This window comes from Electrophorus electricus, chromosome 25, assembly GCF_041902795.1.
Source record: "Electrophorus electricus isolate QZ-2024a chromosome 25, ASM4190279v1, whole genome shotgun sequence".
Taxonomy (NCBI): Eukaryota; Metazoa; Chordata; class Actinopteri; order Gymnotiformes; family Gymnotidae; genus Electrophorus; species Electrophorus electricus.
In genome coordinates this window covers 11485817-11507710 of record NC_137521.1, presented here as the reverse complement: position 1 = coordinate 11507710, position 21894 = coordinate 11485817, and the positions used below count along the sequence as shown (strand labels likewise).

General features: G+C 39.4%; 5 protein-coding genes across 10 annotated transcripts in view; 4 read left to right on the top strand and 1 right to left on the bottom strand.

Annotated features, from left to right (window-relative positions):
• Positions 1-147: 147 nt before the first annotated feature.
• Positions 148-1520, top strand: smim15 (small integral membrane protein 15). Of its 2 annotated transcripts, none has more exons than XM_027014370.3 (2): positions 148-252; positions 913-1520. In XM_027014370.3, exon 2 carries the CDS (start codon positions 937-939, stop codon positions 1159-1161), a length of 225 nt encoding a protein of 74 aa, XP_026870171.1. In that variant the 5' UTR covers positions 148-252; positions 913-936; the 3' UTR covers positions 1162-1520. The 2 variants fall into 2 exon arrangements, with proteins under 2 accessions (XP_026870171.1, XP_026870172.1); XM_027014371.3 differs by having other exon boundaries at positions 216-289.
• A 279-nt stretch (positions 1521-1799) lies between these two features.
• ndufaf2 (NADH:ubiquinone oxidoreductase complex assembly factor 2) lies at positions 1800-3490 on the bottom strand. The gene is made up of 4 exons (XM_027014369.3): positions 3209-3490; positions 2826-2915; positions 2385-2425; positions 1800-2155 (listed from the first exon to the last, which is right to left on the bottom strand). The coding sequence occupies exons 1-4, from the start codon at positions 3321-3323 to the stop codon at positions 1916-1918; spliced, it is 486 nt and encodes a 161-aa protein (XP_026870170.2). The 5' UTR covers positions 3324-3490; the 3' UTR covers positions 1800-1915.
• A 12-nt stretch (positions 3491-3502) lies between these two features.
• Positions 3503-12236, top strand: ercc8 (excision repair cross-complementation group 8). Of its 3 annotated transcripts, XM_081707476.1 has the most exons (13): positions 3869-3884; positions 3984-4079; positions 4257-4347; positions 4525-4626; positions 5341-5464; positions 5567-5648; positions 6834-6902; positions 7452-7518; positions 8960-9063; positions 9600-9724; positions 10243-10440; positions 10914-11009; positions 11591-12236. In XM_081707476.1, the coding sequence occupies exons 2-13, from the start codon at positions 4016-4018 to the stop codon at positions 11651-11653; spliced, it is 1185 nt and encodes a 394-aa protein (XP_081563602.1). In that variant the 5' UTR covers positions 3869-3884; positions 3984-4015; the 3' UTR covers positions 11654-12236. The 3 variants fall into 3 exon arrangements, with proteins under 3 accessions (XP_026870167.1, XP_026870168.1, XP_081563602.1); XM_027014366.3 differs by lacking the exon at positions 4257-4347 and having other exon boundaries at positions 3503-3884; XM_027014367.3 differs by having other exon boundaries at positions 3504-4079.
• Positions 12237-12378: 142 nt separating this feature from the next.
• On the top strand, positions 12379-19192 carry elovl7a (ELOVL fatty acid elongase 7a). 3 transcript variants are annotated; one of them, XM_027014368.3, is made up of 8 exons: positions 12379-12583; positions 14639-14721; positions 15196-15386; positions 16287-16367; positions 16705-16761; positions 17060-17165; positions 17465-17601; positions 17904-19192. In XM_027014368.3, the coding sequence occupies exons 2-8, from the start codon at positions 14658-14660 to the stop codon at positions 18135-18137; spliced, it is 870 nt and encodes a 289-aa protein (XP_026870169.1). In that variant the 5' UTR covers positions 12379-12583; positions 14639-14657; the 3' UTR covers positions 18138-19192. The 3 variants fall into 3 exon arrangements, with proteins under 3 accessions (XP_026870169.1, XP_081563604.1, XP_081563603.1); XM_081707478.1 differs by having other exon boundaries at positions 15082-15386; XM_081707477.1 differs by lacking the exon at positions 16287-16367.
• A 2243-nt stretch (positions 19193-21435) lies between these two features.
• The window catches only part of pde4d (phosphodiesterase 4D, cAMP-specific), a 106395-nt gene continuing 105936 nt past the window's right edge, over positions 21436-21894 (top strand). Inside the window, exon 1 of the mRNA XM_081707843.1 lies at positions 21436-21522. The gene's annotated coding sequence lies outside the window, so the exon portion shown is untranslated. The remainder of the gene's footprint in view (positions 21523-21894) is intronic.

Genomic DNA, 21894 nt, shown 5'->3' with positions numbered 1-21894 from the left:
AAGTCATAATAATCAATAAACAGTAAAAAAAAAAAAAAAAAAAAAAAAAAAAAAAAAAAAAAAACATACAAACAAAAAAAACTAACAAACAAGTTTTTGAAGTAAAAACATAGTACAGAAAGGCAACGGAAAACTACAATTACCAAATCCGTCTGACGGTCGTCTGGTGCGTCATTTCCGTCTTCGTTGTAAACGGAAGTGCCATTGAGCGGTAAAATCACCGCCTAAAGTATTTAGCTCTTCGTTTGAGAGGTGGGTAACGAGTTATTTGAACATTTCCTAATTTAGGGTAGGTGGCGTTCCTCTCAGCTCAGATTTACAAACATACGGTAGATGAATGCAGTCTAAAGACATATTTATAAGATAACCAGGTTAACTACTTAGCTGTGTATCCGGGTTTATCTAAATTAGCAAGCAAGCTAAAGTTGAGGAGCTCGCAGATATCAAAGGGCGTGAGAGATTTTGGACTGGTATATCAATTGTCCATAAAGTGTAAAGTGTTTTCAGAAACGGTTCGATTAAAACATAACTAGTTTTCCGACCTATTAAACCAAAGCGCGAAAATGTCAGCTGGTTAGCTAAATAAGTTTGCCAGTGTAGCCGAATAGTTACTAAGATGGTTATTAATTGCTTTTTGAAGTAGCAGCGTGGTCATGGTCTCAGATTTGTCAGCCTCAAATGACATGTGGGTCAAGTTAGATAGTTAGCAAGGAATGTCAACAGTTCAACAACATCGAAGTTCTGCTAATAGTTTAACTATCATTCATTGAAAGTAATGCGGACTGTATTGGTTTAATTCAAACTTTTGACACTCATTAGTAATTTGTAGTAGAAACAGTTGTCTGTTTACTGATATCTGACTGAAGTGACCTTTGTCATCTTCTTCCCTTGTTTTTAATATTAAAATTGGAGGTTCTCGACCACGTTCATCAGAAGATGATTGATTTTAAAGGCTGGGCAGAGTATGTAGTAGAGTGGGCAGCCAAAGACCCATATGGCTTTCTCACCACCGTCATCCTTGCCCTGACCCCACTCTTCATCGCCAGTGCTCTGCTCTCCTGGAAACTTGCGAAGATGATTGAGGCCAGGGACCGCGAACAGAAAAAGAAGCAGAAGCGACAGGAGAACATAGCAAAAGCCAAGAGAGCCAAGAAGGACTGAAATGGAAATTCAAGGGATGCAGAGAGATGAATGTGTTCCCATGTCTTTTAAGGCCCCCCCCCCCCCGTTTGCTGCTCCACACACCAGGCCAGCTAGTGTGTGGGCTGAGACTGGTCTTAAGGGCGGACTTACCCCATGCTGAGGAGAGTACGGCATGCAGGCTGCATAATCCAGTTCGCAAGATGCAGGTTTTTGGGGTTTTTTTTCTGGAAAATTATCCATACCTTGGAAAATTAACTGCAACATCCTGGTATGATTGTAGCATTCAGCATTCCAATGTTTTTTTGTTTTTTTTAAATGAAGTTCAGCTTTTCCACCTCTAATTTCACTTTTTATTAAAATGTTTTGTTTGTGTTTGAGAGTCTGGATTGTTAGTGATGTTTTAGTATTTGATATTATGAACCAACATTTCCCCCCAAATGATTTAATATGGCCAAATTAGAAGATAAACACTTCATCATTTCAGTTTTTTTTTTAAACCCAGCAAATGTCCTTAACATCACATAAGGAAATTAATTTATTTTTAAGTTAAAGATTATCAAGTTATGCAAGCAGAGGAAGCATCTAAACTTTAAGTTTACCATATCTGCATGATTCATGAAATATTTAAAGTCTCAGAAAAATGGGGAAAAATGAAGTTAGTCAAAGTATTGCAAGGTTTAATGAAGTACTAAATTACATCAGGGGGTAATTCAATCTTTTATAGAAATGTTTCATAATCTAGACATGAGTAAGAGTAAAGTTTGAGACAGCCCTATTTTTTGGGAGGTGCCCAGGACCCAGGTTGGAACGTGTTGGCAGTGCTAACAGGATCCTCACTGGTTTTAGATTGTCCAAACTGCGCAGTGGCAGCGTGACCTGTAATCTGAGTCTGAACAGGTTGAGCCACAAGTCCCTCTTCGTAGGCTTTGGCTTGCAGCTCGAGGTCTCTGTCTTCAGCCTCACGAGCCCTGATTTTGATTTGTTCTTGGTAGCACTGATTCTCCTGCAGCTCCTTCAAGAAGGAAACAAGACAGGGCTTATGTGATGCTTCACCAATTACATCATCACTCTGTTTAAAATGAAACAAAATAAATGATGCAGCTACCCTGCTAAAATACTAATCTAAAGAAAAATTCACCCTTTGTTTTACCCATGATTGTTTCATAAAGGTTCCTACAATAGGCTTTATTGGGTTTGGGTTCCATAGTATGGTATAAATAGATAAATAAATAACTGCGCACCTCTGCCGTGGGTGGATGCTTGCGTCTACCTCTAATCCAAGCTGAAAGAAACGGTGTGGATTGTAAATAAACTTGAATCCACATTATATCTGCACAGTCAAAGCTAATGTAACTATTTAAAAGTTTCACAACATTTGTCTATTTAGGATTACTAAACTGCTAATAGAAAAGTGTCTGCAAGAAACAGTTATGTCTAAATGTTTTAACCCAAAGCAACTTGGACACAAACGTTTGATTAAGAAAATTGAATCCTTGTATAATTTACTATCTCCCAAGCTTCTTGCCCTTCCCTAATGAAAAGGTTTATATTTTTAACTTTCCACAAGACAGCTATTTGTTTCCATGCTATTTAAGTTTCCATATTCTGAAATGCGATTCAGTGTAACAATTTCCAGGATTAGCTTCTTATTTTCACACCGTTAGGTTATACATTTATATTACCATCCCATTCGGAAGGAATCTGTCCCTCCACGTATTCAAACTCTTTTGTAACGGAGGCCTCCACGAACCGCCTGGGCCGGACAACCCGTCCTTAGGTTTACCAGGGGAAACAAAACATCGGTGTAAATGGGCGAGTGTAAAGGTAAAAACAAACATTTACTCTTAAACCCTCTCTGCAAATGTCAAGGGCAACAGAGTAGCTTACTGTCACAATCACTAAAATTAGTACATGGAGCTTTAACAACATGGATGCAATCTGAATTACTAAAAGATGTGTAAAGCATAACAGTCTCTAAATTCGTGTGATAATCTAGCTAAATGTTTTGATAATGTTTTGGTTAGTTTCTAGAAACGTATGCTAGCTAGAGTGGTGCTTAACGTACCTGTCCATGTCTTCTGTTCGGGTATGTAGTAGTATTTATTTCCTAAATGGTCTGTTCCGACATTTTCTTTAACTATTCCAAAAGTTCTCCGCAGGCGAGAAATAAAACGGCTCATTACAACAGTTAGATGAACAAAAACGACAATATTTACTCTTTCTGTAGAAGCAGCTTCTGCGCTGGTGATGTGAGAGTGATGTAACGCAATCGCGTTAAAATAAGACGTGACCTGATTGGTGCTTAGCAGTCGCTCTAACCAATCAATTCATATTACAAACCTCACATACGTAACAACATGGCAACGTGTGCTGAAGAGTTTTTTACGAGTCAAGAGTTCAGAAGTGAAATAGCTTCATTAGCTACTTTTAGGATCTTCGGTTTTTAGAATATTATGATTTTATCGAATATATTAAACTTTCATAGACACAGAAAACGTCGTGTAGGATATCTAGTTAGCTAACAACCATGTTTCAGGAGGGTGTCAGCTAACCTAGCTAACTTATTAGTAGATTAGCTAAGGAGCCAGCTAGGTAGCTAACGCTAGCTACAGTAGAAACTATCCGGCAGTCAAATGTCGAAACAGTGTACAAATATTTGTAACCATGCTAAGTTTTCTTACAGCCCGGCAAACGGGTGTGCACGACCCCGACCGCTTACGACGAGCGGAGTCAACAAGAAGGTAACTAGGTTAGCTAGCGCTGGCTCGGTTTTCACGCTGCGTTTATCTAGCTGGCTGAAGTGACATTTGATGTCGTTAATGTGAGTAATATGCTCGCAGGGCGCTGAGCTTGGAGTTAAATCACGATAGAGATGTGGAGCGGATTCACGGGAATGGAGTCAACAGCATTGACATTGAAGTTATTGAAAGGAGATAGTAAGTCGGACTTTTGCGGGGAAGAGGACTGTATTCAGCTGTATTTGTGGTCTGACGGTTGTCAGTCTTGTCCTTGAGCATCCTTACAGTGCACATTTTCACATTTCCGTTTTATTGATCTGAACACCATTTTAACTCTCCAGGGACCAGTCACTTAACTTATAAGTTGTTGTGTAGGAACAGGGAAAACAAAAGGCAGATTGGATTCATTTGCGGACCAGAAAGGGGAAACACTGACTGAACTCAGCATCTCGGCCTTCCTTATTCAGTATTTGTACAGTACTTTGCCAGTTTACACATCACACTTACCTTTGTGCCAAAATAAGCATTTTTGTAGTGCTTTAATTGGTAACAGCAGCATCTTGTGTCTACCTGATATCTGCACATCACCTGTCTAAGTTAAGCGCTTATTGTGATCAGTGGACCCATTTGTTCTGTTTTGCAGTATGTTGTCAGGCGGTTCCGACGGAGTAATTGTGATCTATGACCTGGAAAACACCAGCAAGAAATCGCATTACACTTGCAAAGCAGTGTGCACCGTAGGCAGGTAGTAAGATTTGTGCTTGCGTCTTACGACTACAGATGACTGACCACTAGGTGTCAGTGTTCCTGCCAGTGATGCTCTGTTTTTCAGTCTTTTAAGAGGGAACACAATGCAAACATGAAGATGATTAAATAATGATTAGACAACATGGAGATTGTCCAGTCAGGGGGTTTGTTTAATTGTTTAAATCATTTTTTTCTGGCTGATACTATCAAGTATCTGTACTGGGTCAATACTGTCAGTATTGTAGTAAAATTTAAAGTAAAGCTAGACAGGTGTGACCTTAAATTCAACACTAAAATAAACTCTTTTGTGATAATTGCTATTCTAGAATGAGTTATTTGTGTCTTCTGTGGCAAATAATGACAGATAGAAACTAGGACTGAATGATTAATTACTTTAAGCTGTGTTGATAAACTTTATTGAACAATTTAGATTTTTAACAAGATTTTTGATGGGGTTTATTTGTTTGGTTTTTTTTGGGGGGGGGGGGGGGTTGTATCGTGATGATCGTTGTCATAATTCTATAATAATACTGTATAAATTTGTCCATAATCACAAACTGAAATCACAATTCTTCTAACCAATATTGCAATCAGATATAATCCTCCTATATTTTAGGCCTACTCGTGACTTAACGGTTTAACAAAGTAGATTGTTCAGGAGTACAGACTGTGGCTTTGAAGAAGTATTTATTGTTTGCCTGTTTCTGCTTAGGTCAAGCCATTATGTGCACAAGTTCAGTGTGGAGACAGTACAGTGGTATCCTTATGACACTGGCATGTTCTTATCCAGCTCATTTGACAAAACCATGAAAGTATGGGACACAGAAACACTAAAGGTTTGCATTCATTTCTGCTGTGTGAGTGTAATGTGTTTTAATAGGAGGGTGTGACTTTTAAAGCAAATGTACAGGCTTATATGTCCTGCCTGTTTTGTTTAGCCTGCTGAAGTGTTCCAGTTTGAAGGGAATGTCTACTGCCATCATATGTCTCCTATTGCCAGGAAACACAGTCTCATAGCAGGTGTGTTGGTTCAGTGGTTTTGTTTGTTTGCTTTGCTTTTAACCCCTCTCATTCATAGTCATTATATTTGTGTCTGCTTGTTGCTGTTACAGGTTGTTTTATTTATCCCAAAGCAAAGATTGGAAAAGCAAAGTTAATACTAACTCATAACTGAGAAAAAGGGTATGCTGATACTATTTTAAATATATTTAAATCCATTTTATAAAATGGATTATGAATTTTAAAAAATGTCTACCTAAATACCAATTCTTAAAGTTAAATTTTAAATGATGTATGTTTGCATCCTGTTATGCATTCTGCCCAGATTACATTTCTGAAAGAATGTTGGATATCATAAGGGTTCGAGACAGGAAATCCGTCATCAGCATCCCCGCTAGAGCAGGAACAACTTGTTCTAAACCCCTGCATACCCTCACCTCTGTCTCTTGTCACCTTGCTCTTTGTCTTGTTGTCTGTGTCTATCACTCTACACTTTTCCCACATGCTTGCACTCTGACTCACTGACTCAGTCTCTCTCTTTTCACCATTCTTTGTCTGTTCACTCTTCATTATTTTCGCTGTAACAGCACTATGCTTGGAAAATAATACTTTGATTTTTATTGTAAGCCTGTCTTAAAATACCTCGATTACATATGGACACAGATGGTCTTAAATACGCCTGCAATATAAACACTGGTTTTAGAGAAAACTCTCTTTTGTTTGAGCTTTTATTTAACATGTCACCTGCCCATATCCTGTTTCTAAAATATGCAAAACAAAATGTTTAGTCTTTAAAATAAAAAGGCCACTGAATGTAATGCATTTTAATTAATATTTGTCATTTTACTTGTAAGAGTTACTTGGTCATTCTTGTAAATGGAGACTATATTTGCAAAATATACATATTTGTATTTCTCAATATGTATTATGATTTAATTGTTGTTTGTGTGTTATGATTTTACATTTAACATGGCAAGCTTTTTTTTATTCCACATTGTATTTCATTACATTTTATTTGCATTGTTGGGAGTCTGTTTTGGCAAACGAGTTAGTTTGGGTGCTTTAATTTTTTAGAAAAGATTGTATACATCAAATTAAATAAATATTTTAAGTTGACATATTTGGGAAATTATGTAGAGATATTGCCTGTTTGTAATGGTGTCTGCTAAATTGTGTCCATGCTTCAATTGTGCTGTGTGTTGGCAGTTGGCACCACAGATCCTAAAGTCCAGCTGTGTGATCTGAAGTCTGGCTCACGCATCCATGTCCTGCAAGGTGAGTGGAGTATTCAGGCAAGGGAAGGAATGTAATAAGAATGACGATTTTGGGATCACACATGCGCATTGTGCTATGCAGAATTTTCCAGACTTGTTCTTGCTTACCCAAATTTCACTAACTTGGCCAGGGAATCTGCACTGTAAGACCAGCATCCTAACTGACTGAAGAGAGAGTGAGGAGAGAGCTTTCTTTCAACCTGCCTCCATTCTTCCCTTTCAGGAGAAATAAACCCAGTTTTATTTCCAGTCCTACGAGCATACTGAGATTTATTTAGCAATGAAGGTCCAGAATGATTTGTTGTTTAAATTAATAGTCTTGTGTTTGTAGTATTGTATGTTCTGTTCTGATTGCTCTAACATTAGGCAAGCTTTTTCATAGCATCAGTAATGTGAAAACTGTCAGGTGGTTTAATATTTTTACTTTGAAAATGCCTTTACCATCAGCCACAAATCTAAATGTAGATCATTCTGGAAGAAATAGACTGTTGGCTGTGGAAGTATAGTGTTCAGGTGTGAGTTCTCTTGATGTGCATCCGTTTTTGATCAGGTCACAGAGGAGAGGTTCTCTCGGTCCGATGGTCTACACGCTACGAGCACATTCTGGCCACAGCTGGGTAAGGTCTCATGCCCTAACACAAACTCAGAACACATGCTACTCACCCATTTAGGCAAAAAAGGCATGAATCTTTTCTTAAAGCCACAATCGAGGAGTACAGAATAAGAGTGTCACTACTGAATGGTGCAGGACATGTTGCTTTTCTAAAATTCATAGATGGCTCTTAACAGGAGAAATAACAGTCCATCATACAAAGAACCTGAAACTGTATGATTTGTCTCTTTTTAATGTTATTGCACAATGATGTGTACTATTTTGACTTACAGTATAGCAGATACATTTAGAAAAAGATTTTTTAAAATGGTTGATTTCTAAGAATTGCTGTAAATTTAGAATCGCTGTAAATAAGTTTGATGTCAGTGAAAGTGATTACAGAAATTTGTGAGTGATTTGTATCTACATTTTTAGTTGGGATTAGAAACTGGTCCAAACCAAGACGTTTACTGGAGTTACAAAAAAAGACCGGTTCATAGTTCTATTTATGCACAGCATTGTAGGCTGACTTAACAAAGACAGACGCCCACTTCACGGTGCAGTAAAGTTTACCACTGTGTGAGTTTACCAATTTCTTTAAATGAAACACACTAGCAGGCTTTCTGAAGCCGGAATGATGCCTTTTACAGCCTAGCTGCAAACTTTGTCAGACTCTGATGATTTGTATATGCTGTTTACATGTTCATAGCTTAGTCTGACTAACAGCCTTAGCTGGACTAATATGAAAGCATTTGTGTGCGTGTAAATGTCATTATTGACCCTAAACTCTGTTTTAAGAGATCACCTACAGTGTGATGATTAAGGGACTCACCTGCTCACTAGCGAACGAGTATTTAATTAGTCCTTTGGGATAATGCCACCTTCTCACCTGCCTGAAAAACAATTAAGCAATAACATCATTTGCCCTCTGCAAGGACTGCATCAGATTTCCCCAAATCCAGACCTCCAATTCAAAAACTACTTTTGGATTTTGTAATCACTAGTCATTCATTTTTGTCATGGATCATCAGTATTCAGATCACAGCCTGCAAGGTCCAGCAGATACAGATTTTCCAGCCTCTCTTTACCTAGAAGTCAAGTGTGTCCATAGTGTAGCTCATCACTTGCATTAACTGTTCAGTTAACTGCCAGTGATTACAAAATCCTGGACCAGAAATTGGATTTGAGGTCCAAAGTTTAAAGTCCTCTGGTCTATTTTTTTCTGGTTTATTATTTGTTCCAATAATAATAAATGGCTAATTAGGATAAATTTGAACACATAAAGATAACCATTTGAAACAAAATGTTTGATGTTCCTATTTATATATGTGAATGTTTGATTTTTTTTAATTATTTTTTTTTTTAATTATTATTATTATTTTTTTTAAGACTGGATTTCGGTTACTGAGAGTGTACTAACATGTAATGATAGGTAATGTAGTTTGTGGTATGGGTCTCTGTCTCAGCACTGACAGCAGGGTGCGTGTGTGGGACGTGCGACGAGCATCTGGAAGCCTCTTCAGTTTGGATCAGCACAACGGGGACGAGTCTAGGACATCCTCTGAGACAGGTAGGCTCAGTCATTGTAGCAGCAATTCATTAACCACATATGCTGTGGGCTTTTCATATGTGCTACTCTTTAAGGGTAATTTTCAAATTAATTAAGGTAGATTCTACTAGGAAAGCAGTATAATATAATCAAGGGACATTGAGTGTTGTCAACAATGGTTTTTGCACACAACAGGTTTGTCACTTTGATTCTCTATGTATTATTCATTTTTTTCCTGAAATAACGCAATATTTTCAGCCTGGATATTTATGGGAAGCACATGGCGAGCTGTACTCTTATGTATCTGTTCTGTTGCCATATTAATGAATAGGCAATATAGTGGAAAAGACCTGGTTGGAATTGGTAACAGTTCAAATCACCACATGCTTTTCATACTTTTTCCACTTACCAAGCCACACAGGAGTGGTTGCATTTGTGTTTTATGTTTTTTTCTGTTATTAAGCAAATCTAACAAAGCGTTGAGCTTTCTCGTCATGGCCACACTGCTTGGAAATTTGTGTGTGCGCTCTTGCCATAACTGCTGGCTCTTCCCTTAGTGAACACGGCCCACGACGGGCGTGTGAACGGCTTGTGCTTCAGCCACGATGGCCTTTACCTCATCAGCACTGGCACGGACAACCGCATGCGGCTATGGAACAGTGCCACGGGACAGAACACACTGGTAGGTCACAGGGGTCCAAATCAGGACAGGATTTGGAGGTGGAGCACTCAGAATGATGGTTCAGCCTGCGGTCCTGTTTTCCCGTAGCACTTAAGCGTCCAAATTTAAGGTTCAAACACACACACACACACACACACAAACACACACACACAAAAAAAACAAAGTTGTTTTACCGCACATTCTCATGCACAAATCAATGCCTTTAAAGGGAGTCAGAGTTTGCTTGTGCCACAAAAACATGATTATATCTGAGTTTTCAGGCCACATGTCTCAGATTAAGTGTTCTGATGTAGGGTTGGATCATGATTCTTATTCTAAAAGGTTATAAATATTAGATCCTACTCTTGTAAAAAGAAAGACCATGACTTACTATCATGGTAATCACAATACTCACCTGTATGCTATGATGTACTGTTTTTCTTGTTTTGTTTTTGTTTTTTTTTTCCTCTCTTTTGCACATTTGTCAGGAGTATTAGCCTCTTATCATATCAGCTTTTGACTTTGCCTTTTTTGCTTAGGTAAACTACGGGAAGGTGACAAACGAGAGCCGTAAAGGTGTCAAGTTCACCGTGTCGAGAGGCTGCGGCCCAGAGCTTGTGTTCGTGCCGTGTGGCAGCTCTGTTGCCGTGTACAGCCTTCACACAGGAGAGCTAGTTACTATGCTGAGAGGACACTACAATAACGTAGACTGCTGCGAGTTCCACCCTGACTATCAGGTAACTTGCGGCCCTTTAGGGATAATCGCCTGGGTATAGGGGGAAGTGATTGTGCATTGGGAACTTATTGTGGGCTTCATTCACAAGTCTGTAGGAGCTGTTTAACATGCTAACAATGTTTATGATTTTTAAGTGACAATGCAGAATGTGCAGTGATGTGGGTTCTGATACCACATTTATCTCTCCCACTGGCTCTTTGTTAAGTGTATTGAATTTCTGTTAATATGTAATGTCCAGTGGACTTGGTCTCAGTCTTCTAATAATGCCTAACAAACACTGGGTAGACCATGGGAATAGGTGACCATTTAAATACTTAAGTCAAAGTTGGTGTATGAACTCTACTTGGGATTACAATGTACAAAGAAACGGTAGCTGAAGCTGGAACAGGAAGAGAAGAGTACAGAAGGCACTCTGCAAGTTGGGCTGAACACGGGGTCTTATTAGTCCTATGGCTCTCGTGTGTTGGTTTGTAGGAGCTCTACAGTGGTGGGAAGGACTGTAACATCTTGGCATGGGTCCCTGTTCTGCGTCAGCCTGACATTGAGGATGAAGGGGTCGGCTGTACAAGGGTAGGGCGGCTTGCACACAGTCAGTCCACACGTTTATTAGCCTATTACTAACATTCTTTTGACCTCCAAGGCCTGTCAGATGTGCATGTATTGCTGAAAGGGATAAAAATGCTGCATAAATTGATTCCTATTATAGATTTATCTTCTATTGTAAGAGGAAATGAACTCCAAGACATGGTGGATACGAGCCTACAGTCAGACAGGCAACCAGACATCACTTATTTGTGACTGATGCATTCATACTCGAGCCTTCTGTGAAATCCAAACACACTTTAAATTATTTTCAGCCAATAGCATAATATACAGATACAGCCATGTCTTATATGAGCATCAGCTCCCACTGTCAGGAACCTAACTGTAAGTCATGATACACATGGAGACTCCTGTTTACAGATAGTACGGCACATTTGCATAGTTCACATTCAATTTTCTTAAACTCGCTGGAGCAATCTGGCACATCTGGCTCTACCTGTTCTGCCAGAAAAAAATAGGAGGGGGGGCACCATACAAAACAGTAGATAAAGAAAATACAATTAAATGTTTTGCTTGCACTTTAGCATGTACCTAATGTATGTTCACAGGGTGGGGCCCGAGATGCTGTAAATCCTGCATTTGAAGATGCCTGGAGCAGTGATGAAGACTGAATGAGTCAATACCAGATTGAACACAACATTAATGAATGTTGATGTATGATGCAGCTTTGTGCCTTAGAGCCATCATATGCCACAAATGAATGTACTATGACACCGTCTTTTTGGGGAATTTATGTTATGCATATATCTGCATATTCCACATCATGAGTGTCTAGCCCATCTGCTGGTGTCTAATCTTCAAAAGATGTTATTAGCTCTTACATCACACCCCTGGATTAGATCAGTGTTATGTAAAATATTTGGAGATTATGATGAAACTGAACACTTGAATGGTGGTTAGCAAAGTTGGTCACGTTTCTCCGTGTGAATATATGGGTGTGGTCAAGAACTGATGATCTCCTTCATTTGCATGGAGCTGCCAGGTGACATGACCACATTTTCAAGTTCTGATTTGCCTTTGACCTAAATAGAAAAATCATGCCAGCAATTATTTTAAATGTTTACTTAAGAGTTCCTTACAATTTTAATACACAAATTATGTACACAAATACCACTGCTGTAGAAGTTTGCAGTTTTGTTTTTCACTATATGGAATAATGCAAATAAATTGAATCATTTTTGTTTGAAGAAACAATGTGAGTTTAGAACGGTAAGAGGTTTTGTGATTTAAAACTACAGCTAAGATACATTTTCTGTTCTTCATGAGGGTATATTAGTGCGTAACGATTCGCTGATGGGCAAAAGTTATTACTGTGCACTTGGCCAATCACTATCGCTTTGTCAAATATTCATGCAAAAGTCCCCACCCCTGTTGGCCACCTTCAGCAGTAACTGAACTTCCAGTTGTAGCTTAACAGCTAATTAGTACGAGTAGCATCAGTGTTGGTACTTTCACCGCCCTGGTGGGGAAGCCTGTAAGAGGGACGTGCGAGCAAACCTGAGCCGAATATCACGGAAAAGTGAATGCAAAAAGTAATTGCGGTAAGATAGTAAATGTCTTGGATTTGCATTTCCTGAAATGAAAATTAACTGCTCACTCTAACCTGTAAACTGCTGAATTGTACCCGTTTAGAATATTGAACATCACTGTTTTTAACTGTCAGATATAATCTGTTGTGATGATACCGCCAGATCATTAGTTGAGAATTTACCTGTTTTGCGTCAGAACAAAGTCAGTAACCTTCGAGACGTCTGCTGTGTGGTCGTCGTGCCGTTGTGTTGCTATGGACGGGTCACTGGCTAAAATCTGAACTGGTGGGGTAACCCCTGAAGCAGTTTTCCCTTTTGTCATGGTGTGCAACGCATTGCCTGTTGTAGTGTAGTGTTTTCCCAATACCCCAGCGCATCAACTTTATTAACCGGCCCTTACTTAGTTTATTAATGGGTGTGTTAGAGCAAGACCGAAAGATTGAGAAACGCTCGTCAAGAGAACAGGTTACAAATACCTGAGGTGCACCTGTGTGAAAAAAAGGCGTGCCGTCCATACTTACCTGTCTAGTTCGCGGGAGTTTGAACGCGCAGCCAGTAGCTTGTAACGGGCTTATACTCATTTTCAAGGAGGTTTTAACCACTGATTTAAATGACCAGCCTATGCTTGTTAACTTGCACATTGAATTGGTTCTCGTGCTCCGCTCGTCTTACGTTAGTCACAATTAATTCTCTTGTCCATATTCATGTGAATATCGTAGTGTATGCATTTTGAGTAAAAAAAATTCTAGGACAACATTTATATGCTCAACATTTATATGCTCTCGACCATAGAAAACTTTGATTTATCGGGAAACGATTTAGTCAGTGCCTAAAATGTATTCGTGTAGGCTACAGTAACGAGTTTGTGGTGGTGAGGACGAAAGTATGCATATTTGGGAAATTTATGTCTGTTCCATCAAGAAGTTATCACACGGGGCTGGAACACTTTGAAAACCATGCAGGTTGAGGAGGTGCCACAGTGATGGTGTGATGATTAAAATCAGACTGGATATCCTGTTGTACATTTCTGATGGGTAAAGGGACTATGCAGCTGGACACATCAATTATCCCTAACAGCCATTTTTCAGTAATGTCTAAGTAATGTAAAATGTCAGTATTCAAGAAAAGGAAAGTATTGGTACTATAAAACACAGTCCATGGTGTTCTGTCCCTCTCCTCCACTGACGGCTCCATCTTCTCCATCCATGACACATGGACTGGTCTTTCCTAATGAAGCATTAGAATGGGAAGAGCCATTAAGAGTACTCCTGAATTTCCAGGCAGCTGGATAAATGCAAGCAGCAGCAGTGGAATTTGGGGAGTGACAAGATTGTCTTGATCACAAGTCAGTCATTTTCTTCCGGCAAATCCTATACGGTTATCCCAGAGGCATAAGGAGGCCATGTTATTTGCATTCTTCCTTTCTGTATCTTAAGTGTAAACCTGTTTTGTACATACCCACATTAAGCCAATATTATATTATGCCTACGTTGAATGAATGCCTTTGGATTTCTGCATATGGCCATCTAAACGAACAAACAAATAGGCCACGCCCAAGAGTGTAAGTGCTGTACCGGGCTGTGCACACTTCGCATGGACTCACTGCTGTTCATTGTGTACCAACACTTGTACCCTTGTTCACCTCCCATATTGCTGGGGAGAATGGAGAATGGTGGAGTCGCTGATCTTTTTACTTTTTAGTACACAATGCAACCTTTTAGGCAGTCCACCGCAAGCCAGCCGATCGGACCCATTTTCCTCACTGTACGATTTACCAGTTGACCCACTGAAGAGCACTGACATGTACTGTAAACTCCAATTGGTTCACTCTAGTGCAAGCATAGCAACAGTGTGAGCTAGAGGTCTACACATTTCTTATGCATAGTGTATGCATTTTGGTGACCCTTTTTCTTCCAAGTATCATACTGTTCAGAATCTGGGATGTATGAATATCCCTGGTTGTGCTATTTTTTTTTTTTTTTGCATCAAATAAATCATGTAAAATTGTACAAGCTGAAGTGCAAGTGTGGTCTCTTAAGTTGCTTCTAACAGTTTCTCATTCTCCAGGCACTAGTCTGAGGCAGAGATGGCTTTTATTGAACTAACGTCCACTGCTGTACGGCTATATGATGAGTGGCTTAAGGATGGAGGTAAGTTATTATAGTTTTAAGAAGTAGAATTCCCATCCAAGCTTTTCTGGAAAAAAAAAAGTAGTAAATATGAGCTGTAGCATAAAAAAAACGGTGAAAACGTGTCCCCTGGTTCATGAGTTAGAAAAATCACTTTCCCTTTTTTGTGGTCATTAATAGGACAGTTAAGGTTCCTTCCGGTTCCGGTAATTTCATTACAGAGAAGTGAGAAATTTGGTGCTAGGTTAAATGAATAAGTATTTTAAATAATTACAATTATATGTTCCCCTAAGACAACTTAATGTATGTTAACTGGCACCTAATGGTATGCTGTTGTGCTCTAATGGCCCTGTACTGTGGAATGGGGACTTATTTTCACAGTGCTCATTTTTATACTCCACCTGCCAGTCATGAAAGCACATGCTATTCACAAGAGATTTAGCCATGTGTCTGCTGGGATCTGCGGTGAGATTTAATGGTTCTGGGATGCTTTAGACCCCAGGACGCAGGACTGGCTGCTTATGTCCTCCCCACTGCCTCAGACCATCATAATCTCTGCCTACATCTACTTTGTGACGTCGCTTGGCCCAAAGCTCATGGAGAACAGGAAACCTTTTGACCTGAAGAAGGTCCTCCTAGTCTACAACTTCAGTGTGGTGGCCCTCTCTGTCTACATGTGTTATGAGGTAAAGTCATTTGCAGGTCACATGAGCCCCTCCCCACAACCACCACCCACATATACAATTGAACTCCCTTTGCATGTTTAAGCTACTTCACCAGAGGCCTCTTCAGTGCTGTGTCCCAATATTGGAGATGCAGGCATGAAGACTCGAAGGGCTGTAGCATGGGTACAGATGCTCATTCAAATGTACAGCTGTAGTGTGTACACACAGCATGCACCAATGGGACCACTGGTGTTCTCCCTTTACCTTCTAGCTAATGGTAATCTAGACTTTTAATACATTTGATCAGTTCAACATGTGGTGCTGGATTCCATGGTGCTGCATTACAGTGGCTGCTACATCGTATTAATCAGGTTAGACTGAGGTCACGGCTGGAAATAAAATAACATGCTACAGGTGTGACCGGAACCCACAACTAGTGTTTGGGTTTTTAGAAGTCTTTGTATGCTGTTGATTTAGTGGTTAGTTTAGGCTACCTCATAATTCTTCTGGTTTTGTTTTGGCATCCATCCTAAAGCCTGATGCATTTTGTTCTCTTTGTACATTGTGTACAAATGTACAAAAAAACAAAGGAAGGGTGTTGCCAGAGGATTTGTTTTCTTTCCCTCCAGTCACTGAACTGCAGGCTGTATTTAGATCTGAATGGTTTTCTTGCATATCCCAGAAAAATCTCATTTATTTCTGTTTTGAATATTAAATAAAAGGCATACACATTAGTTTTCTTTGATTCTAACTTTGGTGTTCACATTGACATCAGGCTTCACCTAGGTCACTTGTCAACTGTGTCTATGTACGAATGCCACCCAGTATTGGGCTTAAACCGAGGAAGCTCCACTGATCCGAGCTCTCTGGCTTTCTGTCTGAGAAGCTCCACAGAACACGGCTTTGTTTCTCTGCTTGCAGTTTGTGATGTCAGGCTGGGGCACTGGCTACTCATTCAGCTGCGATCTAGTGGATTACTCCCACTCACCACAGGGCATGAGGGTACGTTTAGTAAGGAAGAATGCTGCACTTCTTGCTGTGGCCAGACTGAAAGAATCCCCGTCGTTTGTTATCGATGCAGCTCATGGATGTGAGCAGAAACCAGGCCGTGGGTGTTTGCCACGATGCTTATCTGGCATGTTGCCCTGCGTAACAGCCTATATCCATCCCAGAACTAAAACATGGTGCTTTATGTAGTGTGCACACAGTATACCTTTTGTTTGTCCTGTTTGTGTTTAGCTCCATTCTGTGCTTCAGTGCTGTGTTTTATGAATAATTCATAATCTAGTGGATAATTGTACATGATTATGATGGTGACCCTGCTGTCCTCTTTCGCTAGATGGCACATACCTGCTGGCTTTACTATTTTTCCAAGTTTATTGAGATGCTTGACACTGTAAGTAACCACAAAACACTCCATCATGTACATGAGTGTTTCTCAGTCCAGCCCTTCTGACCCATGAGCCACTCCACCTTTTGACACAAACCTAAGTCCCAGTAAACCTCCACCAGGTGTTCAGTGTTTTGGGTCAGGTGTGCTGGGAGTCGGGCTAGAACAGACAGGACTGACTGGTGTGCAGAGGGGACTTGGTGGAAAAACACAAATGCACGATGAATCACTACAGTGGCATGTTTTAGTTTGAAATATCGTAACTTCTCTGTTTATTGATGGGTTGATTGTCACTCTTGATCAGGTATTCTTTGTGTTGAGGAAAAAGAATAACCAGGTCACCTTCTTGCATGTCTTCCATCACTCCATAATGCCGTTTACATGGTGGTTTGGTGTGAAGTTTGCTCCAGGTACACCTTCCTCTCCCATGTCAATATTACACATAAAGTTTCCTCGCTACATACACTCACCAACCACTAACATCCAGACAGCAATGATCCTGTGGTTAGACACCGACCACTAATAAAAGTCTAGGATGGCTAACAGACTATGCAGGGCCACAATTATATTCTCTAACCGCACACTAATGAGATTTATTAGAAAGTAGAGTTTCAAATACAGTAAGTGGTGATTACACTGTTATTTTTCTACAAGGTATGAATTTAAACTTGAAACTGATCTTGCTCAGAAATCTAACCTTTTGTTCCAGGTGGTCTGGGAACCTTCCATGCCCTACTGAACTGCATCGTCCATGTCATCATGTACACGTACTATGGCCTGTCTGCTTTGGGTCCAGCCTGTGAGAAGTACCTATGGTGGAAGAAGCACCTGACGACCATACAGCTGGTATGTACTCTGATTTGACAGTCTAATGGCATACCTTCTAGTTATTGGACTGTGAACCCGGTTGATGATAAACCAAAAGAAATGCTAACAAGGAAATGGCTTCCTTCGGTTTAGTGGAGGGCTTCCGCACTTACATCTGAATGCAGAGTATGGAAACTTGTGTTGTACATGTATCACAATTATCCTAGTTTACAGCAATTGGATACAAAAATGTGCTTTGAGTTCTGATAAAATCATGAGTATTCAACAGTTTGAAAGAGAAACCAATTTTTCTGAACCTTGATTCCATTGTTTGTTCCTAGATCCAGTTTGTGATGATCACCACTCATGGTGCCCAGTACTTCATACTGGATTGCCCCTTCCAGTACCCTGTCTTTATGTACATTATTCAGCTGTATGCCTGGTCTTTCCTCCTACTCTTCCTCAACTTCTGGTATCATGCATACACGAAGGGCAAGAGGCTACCCAAAGTTCTCCAGAATGCAACCAAGGTAGAGAACAGCAACAACGGCATCTTCCACAGCAAACGAGATTAACTTCCGCATCTTAGAACTGTAATGAAATGGCAATCCATGAGTCCAGAAATCGCTCAGCTCTGCTGTTTACTGGGATACTGGGCACTGACTTTTACATTTTAAGAATATTTATGTGAAAAGTGTTTAGGCCAAGACATAGTTATATAGTACTGTCAGGTTAGGCAGCAGATGCAATGCTGAAAACAGGTTTTAAAAATCAGGTTTGTGTTTTTAGTCCAGATATGCATCATCTGGTTTGGGGTTGGAGGAATCTGATTGGTCTGCATGTCTACAAGATAACTGAGAAATGTATTTGTTCAGATTCTTTTCCTCAACACATGAACTGAACTCCATAATGAATTTGCTCCACTAACATTTTTTACTGCACTTATTTTATTCTGTATGTTACACAAAATTACCACTAGATCAATAAGCATCAGAATGCAAAGGCAAAAACTCTTCTCAGAATCTCTCACCAGTTAGAACTTTATTGGAACTTTACCTTTGGCTGACAAATCTCTCTTTTGTTTGTTATAATTGGAAAACATTTTTAACATCTTGTTTCAATGTTTATACTTTGGTTTGCTTAGTGTTTTATCTGAATTCCTTTCTGTATTTCCTGACCTTGTAAGGTTTTTAAAAGGTTTTCTATACCATGGAAGCTCCTTTCTCATTCCTCTTGGGGAGAAGGATGTAGTGAGCAGTGTGAATGTCCTTGGAGGAGCCGGTGCGGTTATCTGGACCCATATTCTATACCACCAAACTTTCAGAGTAAATGAGTACTGATTTTGGCTTATCTGGATATGAAACAAGACTCTTAAGGAAAGTTGGATGTATACATAAATGGGTCCAGACTTAACTGTGTTATTGGTGAATTGGGACAGGAATAGCTATGTCAAGATTTAAGCATGTAACTTCCATGTTCAGTTTAGTGCTCTCATGATTGTCCTTGGATGTGTTTGTCCAAGACAGGAAGCCACATCAGTTTTTATATGCAACAAACCAAATATGTGAATTGAATGTTTTAAAAATGCATATTTATGTGAAAATAAAACCACTACGCACTGTTAAATTGGTTATTGTGTTTGAGTAGGTTTCATTTTAAGGTTGAATTTTAAACATTGCATTGCAAAGAGGGGCTTTTGGATAACGCTTTAGCTCCCCCCTGTGGATTGGTGCAACAGGGCTGGGTGATGGACTGGGATTTTTTGTGTGTGATTGTGAACTGAAACGTACCTGACACCCAGGTTCTTGCTGATTTGTGATCAGTGTACCTGCATTTTGGGCACCTACTTGTTAATCATATATTTCCCCATGATGGATGTGAATACAATATGAATATGATGGATTTTTGCCCCCTGCTTTACAAAGTCAAAATGAACTACTTTATTATGTGCAGGTTTTAATATTTTGTCCATTTCCTTTCCCTTTCTTTTAATAATTTTAAAATGTATATCATGATGAATCCTTGTGTTAAGCTTATAAACAAAATATGTAAAATGAATATTCCTTTTACATGTATTGATAAAATACATTGCCAGATTAATAATTATGATGAAAGATTACAGGATCCATATGCACAATCTGATTTTCAACCTAAAGTTATAAGCCATTTGTGTTTGTATGTCCGTGTCTTGCCAAAGTGCTGTAAACATTTCAGGTGAAGTGGAAAATATACAACTGTTCTTCAATGCAATTCTGAACAATATACATCTGTTTCACATTTTGAACACGGTCATTGTTATGGAAGGCCTTATAATGTCTATATGTGAATATTTATAAAGGTGTACAAACAGATGAAACATGAATTCCAGCAGGCTCTATAAAAGTTACAAGGTTTGCTCTTAATTCAGTGTAACAGTATTCTCCTCAGAGCACTTTTCTGTGGTGCTTCATGAGAAATGTAGTCTAGCAGCTGAAACTGGGTCATTGCATACAGTACACAATGTGTAAACCAGCAGGTCATAAGATTCGCTAAAAGAGAAATGTGACACTCTTGTTTACACTGCCTGAATACCACTGCTGTTTACACACCTCTCAGTCTGAGATGTTTATTTACTTACACTCATCCATGACCCCTGAAAAGTGGTAATCTGAAGCCCAGACAAGAATTATGCTTTTTATGGGGGGGGGGTGCATTCAAATGCTTGAAGGAAGATTTGACTTTCTAGTGCACACATTACATATACAGTGTTGAGTGCCAGTTCAGGAAAAAAAAACAACACTAAATTAGGAAACAAATTTCACACAAATATCTGAAGATGTAGTTGTAAATTAGGTAATACTCAAGTTATAAACAAATACCAAGTTATAAACTGCCATCTACTATACACTTGGGTAACAAAAAGTCTGTTTATTTATTAGGGTAAAGCTTCATTTATAGAATATATGATGTTTATCTGTAAAATTAATGGAATGTAATTACATTACTGTCCTGGATTCAAATTTGCTCTGTATTCCTAATACTGAAAGGATTTGATTAAAATACCTATAGTCCTACTGTAACTATTTAGACATGACGAACTAATTATGAGACATCAAGTGTAATGCACTAAACTACATTGGGAATATCTCTTTTTACATGAAAAGGAAAAACATATTCCTCACCTGTATTCAAGAATAACAACTGAGCGAATGAAGCGCCAGAGGTCGTGTTATAATACGATCTAACAAGCAAGTTTATACAGATAGGTGGAGTGGTGTAGATTTAAAGGAGAACTCCACAAAGATTGCAAAACTGAACTGTGGCGTTCAGTTTAGAGGCGTTTAAATGCTTGGGACGTCTGGCTCCTAGTGTTACCGCTTGCTCGGTGGCTAAATTCAACGAGAAAGGCGCATTTCACTCCAAAACAATCTTCATGACTTTATTTAAAACTTAACCACTGAATGCGCTGTGCGCACGCCTGCTGCGCTGATTAAAGGAAAGGACGGTATGACGTCATGCTCCTGTAGTGAGCGCACGTGTTTTAAATGTGCGGTTCCTCGCATGCATAGTACACAAGTATTTACTTTGCTCTCGCAAAGATTCACTCCCCTCTGCTGCAAAACTGCTCCAGCGCGCTCTGACACACACACACACACACACACTTGCAATCTGTAGCTTCTCCATACACACACACACACACATATATACATACACTTTTGGCTTCTCTAATATACAGTATGTTCTCCTCTGTAATTTCAAAACAATGTTCTGCAGCCATAGTAGCAAGCAAACAAAGTGGATCAACAGAGTTAATATTAGATTTTACCTGACCTAAAAAACTTGGTATCCTTACTACGGCCGAAGAAGTTGTGAAACACCAGTAAATATTGGCAGTGTATTTGAAAAATGGCGACAACTTGGAGCTCAGAAGGGCTTTAAGACGTGCCAAGTTGGTTAGCTAGCTAATTTTCTCATGAACAGGTAAGCACCTCGCTTCATCACAAGTTAGCCAGAGAACTTTAATTAATTTATAATGGCTATTGGAAGGTATATACATTTTATGTATACTCAGCAGTCGAGTACTTGCATTCATGCTCGGTTTGCAGCTGAGTTAGGAGTTGGTTAGGAGTTAGGCAGTGAGTCACAGCCAGTGAAGTGATCCCGACTAGTGCTGGCTAACGGCATCATGTTAACAGACTAACATTAACTGTTACCACTTTAGCTAGCTATATACATACAGATTTTCTAGTAACAGCAACTTCTGAGTGCGTATGTTTGGAGCAGTGGGCTTTTGTTATCGGGATAACAGGCTTCGACTACATAGCCAGTCGTGCATCTAGCTATCTCTGACAG